The following is a 12,833-nucleotide window of genomic DNA, read 5'->3' as shown; positions in this document are numbered from 1 at the left end:
TGGTGAATTGGACTCTGTATGTGCCAAATATTTTTCAGAAAAAATATTTTAAAAATATTTATAGAGTTTTACAAGAAACTGTATTAGAAATAAATCTATTCCTCTTCCTATAAAGTCAGGCTGCCTTATACTACGAGCTGAACTGTACAGGTCTCACAGGGAGAGAGAAATGATGACTAATTCTAACCTCTTAAACTTTGCCTGAAATAGGTTCTTTCACACAAATATTTCAATTTTTAAGGTTTTATATCCAGGGCCCTTCCAGAACTAGCAGTTTGAAACTGTTGAATGGCTGGGAATCTCCCCTTTCCAGTAATATTCCTAATTTTCTTTTTTCAGAGATGCACGTTTTTGGACTTTATACTATTCCTGGACTATTATCAATTCCATACCTCATGCTGTTGTAATTTTGGGGAGAAATTGCACATGTTGGAGAAAGAAAAAGACTGTATTAAGGCCAGTGGTTTTAATAATAAATGATGACTCCCTGAAGTTGATCAGAGGTTTCGGATGTTCGGAGTATCCCAGGAAAAATGAATAAAGTGTTGGTGAGATGGCCAAAAGAGGATTCTAAATGCAAATTATCTTGTGCCTCTGATAATTATCAAAGGGTTCCACAGTTTTTTAATCACCATCTGAGATCTGATTGATCATTACATGATGCCACCTGAGATGCGATTGATTTATTACAACACCTCCCTATGAACTGTGTTATGAAGTTGATAATTATGGGAAGCAGAAACTAATTTTAATGTGGGCAAATTTATCTCCCCCCCAGTATGTCACTGAAAATAGTGATTGTTTTCCTGCCCATCTGACTTGCTGCTGTGTGAAGAAATCTTGAAATCATTTCTCAGCTATATTTTTTGTCCAGTTGATAGGCAAAAAACCCACAAAAGTAAGGAAGAGCAGGCTTTTATGATAATGTCATCATCGGCTCCCAGCTTCAAAAGCTTCTGTGGCTTTTGAGTTGTCATTTATAACTTGGAACTGAATCAACCCATAGTTCCCTTGATACATTTAGAGAAATTGATAACAGACCACTTCTTTTATGGCTCAGAGGAGGCAACTCCGATCACATCACTATTGGCAGTCAATATTATTTTCTGACATGGTTGTAAAAGTATAAAGAGGCTTATGGCATTTGTTTAGATGAGGAATGGGCTCTCAAGCTGTGCTAGGGTTTATGGGTCCAGATTAGTGAATAGCAAAGGGAATATGATGTTTGCAAACAGGATATGATTTTATTTAAGTTTGGGTTTCATACTTTGATCCCTGGGGACTGCCCTGCAGACAGAAGAGAATTCCACTTTTATCATGAAATAGGGCAGTCATCCAATACCAAGAAAAAACAACCACCACCACCCTGCGATGTGCAAAGTCAGATCTTTAAATTGGAAGAGGAGGAGCTGTGGAAGAGTCAAAACAATACTCTGCATGAAATCAGACTTACACAGCATCAATGTTGAGAGGACTAACTGAACAGTAGTCCATGTAATAAATATTGATGTAGTTTGATCAGTTTAGCCACTCTCTGCTGTGCATAATGGGTTTGGGACTATTCCGTATATGCACGGTGAATTCCTTGTAACTTTGCTTTCATATATACGAACCATAGGTAAAAGTATCTGCTGGTGTAAATGGGTGCAGTTTCACTGACTGCAGTGGAGTCCTGCTCATTTACACCAATAGAGAATTTTACCATCTGACTACCCAGAAGAAGAAAGTGTAGATGTGTGTGTTTATATAAATATATTTTTAAAAATGCATGCAGCTTTTCCCCCTAAAGTTACTATCTTTTAAAATACTGAATCAAGTTGGTGAATAATTTATTTGTTTATGTATTGTTCTTTTTTTCTCTGGTTTTAATTAATGTCGTGGTCTGATTGGTATTATCGTATCTCTCAGTGATACAGCTTTACTTCTTGATAGTGGTTTATTAGTGTATCTTTTGGATTGGTAGCTGCACAATTCTGAAAATCCTGGGTCATGTAAGTGGTCCTTACTCACGTGAGTTTGCTTTATTAGGGCAATGGTATTATTTCTGTTAGTGAGGACAAGTCATATGAGTAATTATTTGCAGGACAGGGCTGGACTTGTGCAAATTCAAGCAGTCCACACAGAGGACTACACTCTTCAGGGCTATCAGGGTAGCATCTTTCTCAAGCATGAAATGTATGTGAAAAAGAAAATAAGAGAACAAAACTGTGTACACATAAGACCTCATTTGGGTAGAGGCGCAAAGAAGGAATCTGGAAGGCACATTATGTAATTGTGATAATGTTGATATTTTTCATGTCCTGAAGCAGCCATTTGACAAACCTGTGGACATAGACCAAATCTGCTGAGTCCGGGATCTCGCAACTGTTTCTCTTCCCCTTTGAACGGATGGTGCTGAGACTCTACCTTCAGTTCACTGCCCACAGCACAATTCCCCAGTCTATACAGATTTAAGAGCAGATACTCTGTTCCAGTCTTCTCCCTCTGTAACACTCCTATGCCATCCCCCTCCCCCACAAGCCCCAGCACAGAGTCATGCTGGGGGCAGTGAGAGCTGTCCTGTGTTGTTTAACTAGCAGACAGTCCCTTGGCTTTGTTGCCAATGGGTAAAAGTTAGAAGAGCTTCAATTTGTTCAGTCTTGTACAGGCCTCTGATTGGGGACTGGACAGAAAACTGAAGAGATGTAACCCTTTGCAACGCAACTTTTCTGCCTGGTGGAATCTTGGTAAAGCAAAGAATCTGTCCCTTTAGATCTATTTTGCCTCATTTTTAATAATGAAGCTCTTTCTTAATTGCATTCACTATTTCACAGGTACTAAGACAACCCAAATTATAAAGCACCAAACGTCATTTGGAACGCAGAGAATGAATGTGAAGCTGATAAAGTGTCATAAATTCAATGCCTTGAGGATTTTATTTCATTTTGTGGCTTCCACAAAAATATCAAGTATCCCAAAGCTTGCAAAGTATAGAGTAGTATTATGTAAAACAGAGAATCCCTCTTTATTTATAAGGGTGGTATTGAACATTATACACATAAGTTAATTATAAATAATTTTATATTACATTATATACGGTTTACAAACATACATACATATGTTCATAGCCCCCAAACAAGCTTACACATGCGCACACACATGAGATTTTGATAGAAACTACTTAGCTTTCTGCATTTGTACTTTGAAATTCCACTGTGACATGCTTCAGTGATGGAATTCAGCCTCCAGAATTGGCACAAGAACTTCTTTGTATTTTTCCTGTAATTTTTATCATAGTAAATACCAAGGCTCCATAATAGCTCCATAGTGACTCCTAACAGAAAGAATATCATCTATGTCCAAGAAGAGGGCTGAAACATGATGCATCCGAAAAATGAACTCTGTAGTAAGAGGTCAAACTTTTCAAAGAGGGGGCCTGAGTTCTACATGTAAGTATCTGCAGTTACTGTGATTGCATGCACAAATGGCTCAATTTGCACATGAACTCATAGGAACTGCATCATCAAATACAGGGAGGCAATTGCATATGGATTTTTGCACACAAATACATTGAAAACTGAAGCAAATGTAGAGTTAAATTAATAGAATACTTAGGGCGAGGTCTGCAGTAACTTTTTTACCAGCATCTGGTGATATGTGCCACATATCTGAGACTTGAATCTGTGCCAAGCTGTATTATTTATGATCTTTTTCTAAAAATAAATTCTAATCCATCCTTTCCACCACCACTATTATATCCATCCAAATTTGGGTTCAAGACTTTGTGTTTTTGTGAGGTGTTTGTAATATCTTCAGCTGCTGCAAGAGACACACAGAACCCTGAACTTGAATCTTTCCAAGAATTTAAGGTGGGTTATTAAGTTCAACTACTTCTTTTAAAGATAACATTATTTTAATACTTTTCTTGCACTTATATCGATACAGTTTTGTTAGTGATTTGAAAGCCAAAGAAGATCATTTAAAATTAAAAAAATGAAATGTTTTCCAATTCACTTTTAAAAATCTATCAGCACTGCTGTTACAAGCTTGCTTCTTCAGGCATTTATGGCTCAGAAATTGAATTCACAATGGAACTTTAAGCCCAATCACCAATGCAACAGGGCAAAATAGGGCCCTTGACGTTCTTTTTTTTTCTTCAGCAGGAATATTTTCTCTAAATAAATTTTGGACTGTAGGTCATTCATGAGTAGCTAATTACTTGTATTTATTATTCCAAACTTTAGAAGTCTTGATTAGGGAACGCATAGGTAACATGGCATTTTTCTGTTCCTTGTTTGGAGTGGCTTAGCTCCAAGTATATATATGGCGTACTCTTATGGTATGTCTCTACTGCAATCAGAGGCGTGACTTTGCGAACTTGTTTTGACCTAGCTAGCTCAAATAATAACAGCAGTGAAACCAAGACAGAACAGGTGGCAGCATGGACTAGGCACTTGAATACATACCTAGAGTTCTGGGCGGTGCTGCAATGGTTGTTGTTGTTGTGCTGTTGTTATTCAAGCTGGTTAGATCAAAGCTAGCTCAGGTACCTCTAGAAGTGCTGTGGTCACACCTCTGCCTGCAGTGTAGACATACCATTATAGTAACATTTCTTGTGCAAATAGTTGCCTTTCTAAATTCAAAATTCACTCTCTGGCTATAGTCTCCAATAATACCTGAAGAAGAGCTCTGTGTAAGCTCAAAAGCTTGTCTCTTTCACAAACAGAGGTTGGTCCAATAAAAGATTTTACCTCACCCACCTTGTCTCTCTCATATCCTGGGACCGACACACCTATTGCAACACTGAAAACATTTTCCAAAATCTTCTTAAAATTTGCTGTTTCCGTGGACTTTCCAGCCAGTAGACTCATTTATTAGAATATTATCAGGGAGCAAACACAAATGGGGAGTGAACACAGCCCAAGTGAATTCAGGTTGTTGGCGTGGTTTTTTTAAGTAACTGTGAAAATATTTTGAGGTATTTATCTAGCTCAGATTCTAAAGGTTGCATATTTATTATTTCCTTATAAATCACACTGGAAGTACAAGTACATTCCTGAATAGCTGCTATTCTGAGTACTCGTATATCAGGAAAACCATTATCAAAGCAAAATCTTAGTAAACAGCTGCAGTTTTATAAGTAATTATAATATTATAAGACGCTCAGTATGCCAGTGTTGGAATATATTCTTTCTAAAGTATCCTACTCACACGCTTCAGATAAACGAAATTTATGAAGGAAACACCAGGCCAAGCACACATACTTTCTCTCCTTTGTTCACTATTGAGAGACATGGATGACAGGCCATTTATTAAGGATCGTTTCTAGGTTATGATGTACACACCTTAGCTTCTTTAGTCATGGTGAGATGAAACAGAAGCAGAGAAGCAAGACAGAGGCTCTTTTGATTCCTAGTGAAATCATGGATGTGATGAATGATCACTGTGACCAGTGATTCCATATGGATAGGAGACGGGAACTATTAGCATGGCAGCTGGAGTGTAGCACTGGGCATGGATATGAGCACACTGTTGCAGGCTAGTGCATTAACACTCTTTGGCACTAGCTCATTCCAATGATGACAGGCTCGTTGCTGGCAGACATATCAAAATGCCACACACACGTTTTAGAGGCTGTAATGCTTCAGGAAAATATTCAGTTACTACTTACATGCCAGTAACAAAAAACAGTGAAGGAAACATGTTTGCTCTGACAGAGTGTGAGACTCTGAAAACTTTTATACCTGCTAAGGCACATAAAATTCACTAAGCAACATACAAATTCCTGCGGATCACATGGTCACCTGGGAAATCTGTGATTTCGAGTGTATTTCTTACAGTTTTCTGTTGGTCCATTCCATGAAGGCCAATAACTTAGCTACTTAATATTACTCTGTTGCATTCCATCTTTATATTTACCGTGTCTGACCACAACATAAAATCAATGTAATGGGTTCTCCAGAGTATGTGTTAAGCTACCGATTTCCCCTGAAATATATGTTGGTACAACTTCCATCTGAGAATATTTTAGCACAACTCCTAGTGGTTCAATGGATGAGAGGGAAGTCCCTTTAAATCGCTCCGAAGAGCTATTACTTTTGAACCACAATTACCCGTTTTTGCTTTTGCCCAAGATACTGTGCATATAATATACAGTAACTGCCATTAAAAGGTCATCTTTTGCCAACAGTTCCCACCAACCGGCATATGATCCTACTGGGGGAGCTGCATACATTTTAATTCAATATGTGCGTGTGAGAGAGATGCATTAGGAGTCAGAGGGTACCAAGCAGATATTCTAGCCCTTTGCATTTGAGATCTAGAGCTTGCCTTCACTGCAGTTTTAGCTCAAGGTGTAACTCAAGTGTTACCCCTAACTGACTCCTAACTGATACACATTAATAGCTCCAGTTAAGTGGCACTTTAAACTCAGGCTAGCTGGCCTGTTAGGGGGTGTGGGTTCAAGCTCAAGAGCTGCTGATGCAGGACCTACTAATTCACTAGGGACTCAGCTACTCTGAACTGCTACTACCATCACTCTGAGCGGCTTGAGTGTTTTTTTGTAGTGTGACTGCTCTCACTAGAGTGAGGCTAACTTAAGAGCTGTTAACTAGAGAGTAGATCATTCAGGCTAACGCTGCAGTTGAGACAAACCCCCCAACCTTAAAATTTGAGTTGAATGCACTCTGATTTTTAAAGGATAATATTCAGTGGCAGTTGTGCCCCTCCAACTCGGACATGTTTGATTAATCAGAAGAACCTACAGAGCTTGTAAGTGTGGGACCTAAAGAATGGCCCTGATCATTGCCTTTGTCTTGTATTATTTCCCGGTTATTGGTATATGTGAATTTGAGACTGAGCTTAGTTTCAGAGAAGAAGATAAGCTGTAGAACACTCTGCCTGCCTGCCTGTCTCTCTCTGATAATTGGAAATGACACACTTATATTGTTATATTATGAACAGAAAATCTGGATCCCAAATGCCCACAGGGTAGAGTTGGTGCCAGGATCTTGAAAGGACCCTTCTTAAGGAGGGAGAGAGTTTGGAATAGAGATCAATGGTGGGGGCTGGGATATGTGACGGGTGAGAGAGAGAGAAGAGAGAAAAGTTGCAAGAAAAATGTTTAACTGTTTTTAGAATTTTTTCATCACTCTCCCCATCCCTCAGATAGGATCCAGGCCACCAAAGATAAGCGTATATTTACAGTATTAGGCATATAGTATTTCAGATTTTTGTAATTAAAAAAGCCATTAAGATAAACAGTCCCCCCCACCCACCCAAATGTATCTTCCCTCACCTCTCCACCTCTCCCCACACAATGCATCTGGCCGTAATTTATAGTGGTAACAGCTATTTTCAGCTACTAACCAATCCAGCCTAACACAGAGTGTCCCAGTCTTGCTGTTGTAACAAGCACCCTATAAACTGGACTGTTATGTGTTGCTGTGAGGTCTTTTGTTTGTTTGCTTGCTTTTGGAATGTTAAGGTTTTCATTGTTAGGCCTCAAGATACCCGATATAAATTGATCATAAGAAATACATTCCTATCAAGTTCCTTTTGGTAGTATAAGATATAGCATTTCAAGTGCATCCAACACTTGAAGCATTAGATGCTTTTAGACAGTATAAATGCTTTTCATTTAAGTCATTCTCTCTTCCTTTTTAATATCGTCACATCTACGTCAAGAATAAGTAGTTTAATTTTTATCATTTGCAGCTTTACAGAGTATTAGTGTTGCTATTCATACCAATGGTTGAGCTACGATAGATGTGCTTGAAAGAGCCTGCAAAGTACAGTGTTCATTCAGAAAACTCTGAATGAAGTAAATTCATATGGGTCTTAAAAACTTTACTCTTCAGACTGGGGTTGTGTTTTCTGGCTCACAGCATTATCACAGATTATTCTTATTCTTTGAAGGTCTGCATAAATGATAAGAACACTGATGCCAAAACACTGAGTATACTTATATTTTAATACTGAAGTTTTGGTGCTATCAAAATTCTATTAAAACCCCTTTTTGTTTTATGTTATGTATATTTTATTCTATCAAGATACTGAATGCTCTAGGTTAATTTTCAAAACATCCAAAGCATATGTTCCTCATGGGAAAATAAACAACCATTAATAGGGATTAAAGTGAAAGGATCCTGTGCTAGAAACCAATCGAATTTAGTATAAAATGCTAAATTTTATATAGGGTTTTATTTAAAATATTCTGTAGGAATATCTAACAGGGATAACATTTTCTATTAAAGTCTATAGGATGGTCCAAAACACCTATGGAAAAGACATCACTTTCTATTAAATTCTATAGGACTTTTCCATAAAGAAACTATGACATCTTTAGCAAGAATGTTATGCACTAAGTATATAGGTTGTCCATGAGGTGGACCTGAGGTAGGCAGGAAGTAATGATGGACTACACAAAGACTCAAATCCTACTCCACTTATTCATATATGTTGTCCTGTTGTATTCATCTTGTACAAGTAATCCAAACAAAAATTAGTCTTGTATACCTGACTGGACTTTAACACAGCAGTTGTCTTCACATTTCACTGGGGAACACCCAGTAAAATATTTAAATTAAACATCATTTGTGTAGTTTTAAATGTTTCAGGGGATTGCATTTGAGACATTTTCTGAGGAGCTGTTACCTATTTAATAAATAATCATTTATCTGTAGAGTCGAAATAATTGTAAATATTGCCCTTCAATTTAGTTAGAATTGTTTCTCTTCAAATACCTCTTTCAGACTATGATACATTCAGAAGATACTTAGATCGTGGTATAAGTTACATCCCAGTACATTGGTGTGAGTATATGTAGGTGGCATTAAAACACACAGAAGAGTGGGGTTGGAACAGAAAAAATAAACAAGAGGTGCATAAAAGCAAAAAGAAGCTTCCCATCCTCTTACATTCTGGCTACTTTTTCTACTACAACCTTCTCCTTCCTCTCCAATTTCTTACAGTAGTAACACACATACATTTACATTCAGACACTAGGTTGTTGCAGTGTCCAGCCTATTTATGACACCTCTGAATTTGGCCCATCGTGCGCAATCAAGAAGATACATAGGGCTACCTTCTGCTTTCTTTTACATCCCAGTGTATTGCAATTAAAGAGTGAAATCTAGGAAAACTAACAGACATAACTTTCACATTTGCCTTTTTATACAGTGGTAGTTCAATAGCATGCTGCTGAATAAACTACTGAGTAAATTGCCTCTAAGAAAATGTCTTAGGTCCAAGCAACTGAGATATTTAAAACTAGTAATAATAGGGAAAGAAACAATTCTGCACTGATAGAGGGATGAACTAGATCATCTAATAGAGCTCCTCCATTCCTGACCTCAGGAGTTGAATTTTATGTGCCAAGATCTTCTTTAGTTTTTTCTCAGGGAAATCTCCCATGGAGTTCAATAGAGATTTGCAGGAGTGTGGACTCCAGAATTTAATTTTTAAGGGGTAAAATGTAAAGCTGTATCTCCCCATGTTGATCATCCCTTTTTCGTGTGTGTGTTAATTTTCTTGTACCCTTCTTGCAGCACACACAGTTCCGCAGCTGGAAGTGTGCACCTGTTGCTTTGGGAGATCCAAATGCATGATATGTGCCATCCCCAATTCATCTGTTAAAGTGCTGAATTTCCCTTATACTCTCTGTTAGTCATATTTGAAAATACTTTGAGACATGGAGTACTTGTGGCAGTTTAGAGACTAACAAATTTATTAGCGCATAAGCTTTCGAGGGCTACAGCTCACTTCTTCGGATGCATAGACTGGAACATATAGTAAGAAGAAATATATATACATACGGATAAGTTGGAAGTTGCCATACAAACTGTGAGAGGCTAATTAGGTAAGATGAGCTATTATCAGCAGGAGAAACATGCTGTTTTGTTTTCCAATTTCCCATTATTATCTCAAGTCCCTTTAAAATTAGGCTCTCGTGGGTCAAGAGCTCATAGGGAAATTTCCAGTGGTAAATATTGGGCCTTGTTCCAATTCATTCTCCTTATCCACAGTAGAACACAGAAAATAGTTAACACAATAAACAGTCTGGGCAACAGGGATAGTGCTCAGCTGCTAGCAATCCTTTTCTCATGTTATAGAGGAGACAACCATTTTGAAGGGCGGATACATTCACAAACTGTGGTTACAATTTTTGACTCAACAAGCAAGTCTGGAAATGAATCATAGCCCCTCCAAGGCTGTAGGTTCCCTGCTTGCTTGTATCTTGGCACGTTGAACTGCAGTTGAATCATTTTCATCAACCACTGCTTTGGTTTTTTAACCTTCATTTGCTAGCCATGCACATGGTAGGAAAGGGCTCCTGTTTAGCCCTTCTCTTAATAAGCATTCAAATTGAATACAATACTGTGTTTATCCTACTCTATTGTGTTTAACAAATATCTTCTATTTTTTTCCATTTTTGACTTAAAATAGATCTTAATGACAGCTGCTTCATATGAAGCATTAGAGACAAACGCCGCAGGAGTGTTGTCTAATGGCTGAAGCTTCGGGACTTAGTGCTTGTTGGTTTCATTCTGCGATCTACCTATTGACGTACTGTGTATCCTTGGAAAAGCTGCTTAATTTCTTAAAAAAATAATATTACCCATCTGTAAGAGAAGCATAATAAATCATTACTTATTTGTGTTGTGAGGCTTAATTCATGTTTGTACAGCACTTTGACATCCTCAGATGAAAATACAAAATATCTTCATTCTACTAAGCTTGACAAGCAAATGCAAGTCTTACTATTCAAAGGGCCTAATTCTCCTCTCACACTGATGAGAATGTGGACTGACGCACTTGAAGTCAGTTGTGTTATACCAGTGTAACCTGGTGAAAGAGAAAGAGGAATCAGGTGCAATACACTGAAAAATGAGATCATTACGACAGCTTGAAATTTAATAGTAATGTAACATCAATGATGAACACATTTGACAGGTGTATAGAAGATCAAATTTCTTTCTATTTCTACTATTTCTAGAGAATTCCTCAGAAATTCCAGAGTCAATAACAGTTGCATCTATTTTCAATTACCTGATTTCGTTTTTGAGAAATTAAGAACAGAAATTCAAATTAAAAACATGTCTCAGTGTATTTGGAAACTTTAAAAAATAGGATCTGCCACCTAGAATTGGTATTTCTAAAGCTTTTTTATTTTCATAGTGGACTTGTGTGATATTTTTCCTATTTAAAGGTACTTCCTATAGAGCATCAAAGCAGGCTGCATATTTGCCAGATTCAAATATTTCATACTAATGTGTCTGCTTGGTATGAAATCATACGATGTAAATGCAACCCTTCACCATTTTCATTCATTAGTTTTTATTCTGCTTTGCATTCATTACTTTATGCAAGCACATTTAATGGATTATTGAAAACAGAAGTATTTCATAAGTGTAACTTTTTAAACATATTTACTAAAGTTCTTAATCTATGCTGTCTCATGTCTGCTGTATTCCCTTATTTTTTTTAATAGGTGGCAGGATCTCATTTAATACTTATGATAGAAAATAATTTGAAGAGTCAGCAATCCTGTTAATCTTTAATTAAATGTTAGTAGCTAAAACAAACTGGTCCGAATTCATCCCTGATATAACTGCATCAAATTCAGTGGAATTGCAGCAGAGATTAATTTTTCACATTGTATTTCTTCCTTATTTTGCTCCTATCTCAAGCATGAATCAAATGAATCATAAATGTATAGTTTGCATTCAGAAATCTAACAAACTATTTGATTATATTTCTATTTTCCACTAGGCAAATCCTAGCAAAGTAGCATATAGAAAATAGGATTGGGATTATAAAAATGTGGGATTATCCTGAGGATGCTTTTCTTTATCTGATTTATTATTTTAGTAGTTCTAATTTTTAAATGATTTTATTGAGTGTTCTCAGTAAATCTAAAATTTTCCTTCCATTTATTTAAGGAATATGAACGGTAGCTGTCGTCTTGCGAAGAATATGTGCTACTGATTTCTTAATAACACAAACTTTTGCTTTCCTAATGCCTGTAGTCAAAAATTTCTTTTAAATTCTTTCTTTGTACTGGCACTTGCAAAACTCATTTTCACGTATAACTAAGGGCCCTCTAAGTAGTAGATATATTGTATCTACTACTGAGCCTGGTGTCTAACAGGCCTGTAACTAGGCCAGATCCGGCCTATGTAATGCTGTTTGTAATGAGAAATCTAAACAGGGAATGGCAGTGAGGCATGACAGGAATGTGTTTCCATTGGAGAAGTCAGTGTAGAGAAAAAGTATAAGCAAAGCCATGTCCAGAAGGCCTTTTCAGCTGGCCAAGGCGGAAGACTAATGTTATTGTACATTGGCTGTCACCCTGCCAGCCCTCCCTCACTGATTTGTTTTCTCTTATACTCTCTCTCTTTCTTTCTTTCTTTTTTTTTTTTTTCCTTCTCTACTGACTGTTTGCTCAGGTGGACAGTGACACCATTTGGAATGAGCTGCATTCGTCCGGCGCTGCACGCATGGCTGTTGGCTGTGTCATCGAACTGGCTTCCAAAGTAGCCTCTGGAGAGCTGAAGGTGAGGTCTGGGTTGCGTGGTGTGTGGGAAAACGAGGGAAGAAGCTGAAAGAGAGATGTTATTTTTCTGGAGTTGTGGCAAGCGTGGAAGAGGAGAGAGTGGGAAAGATGGTCACTAAGGTGTGGTAATCTAAATACTCTGCTAGGTAGTTGGCAGATTTTATTACTCAAAACCTTCTGTTCACAAGGGAAAGGTTTGCTGTCGGTATACTGTAGTATTTTTTTTTTAACACAGAGGTGATTAGGGAGCTACAGTCCAAGTTAAAATTACTCATAGTATGTACATATCTGGCAAGCT

The 12,833-nt window shown here is 37.5% G+C and overlaps 1 protein-coding gene across 1 annotated transcript in view; it reads left to right on the top strand.

Annotated features, from left to right (window-relative positions):
- Window positions 1-12,833, top strand: part of HDAC9 (histone deacetylase 9) — a 703,417-nt gene that overhangs the window by 558,181 nt on the left and 132,403 nt on the right. The window contains exon 19 of the mRNA XM_084619569.1: window positions 12,429-12,536. Within this exon, the coding sequence (XP_084475695.1) occupies window positions 12,429-12,536 (108 nt within the window). The remainder of the gene's footprint in view (window positions 1-12,428; window positions 12,537-12,833) is intronic.

Source organism: Lepidochelys olivacea, assembly GCF_965140295.1.
Source record: "Lepidochelys olivacea isolate rLepOli2 genome assembly, chromosome: 2".
Lineage (NCBI taxonomy): Eukaryota > Metazoa > Chordata > Testudines > Cheloniidae > Lepidochelys > Lepidochelys olivacea.
This window is presented reverse-complemented; position numbering and strand designations above follow the sequence as displayed.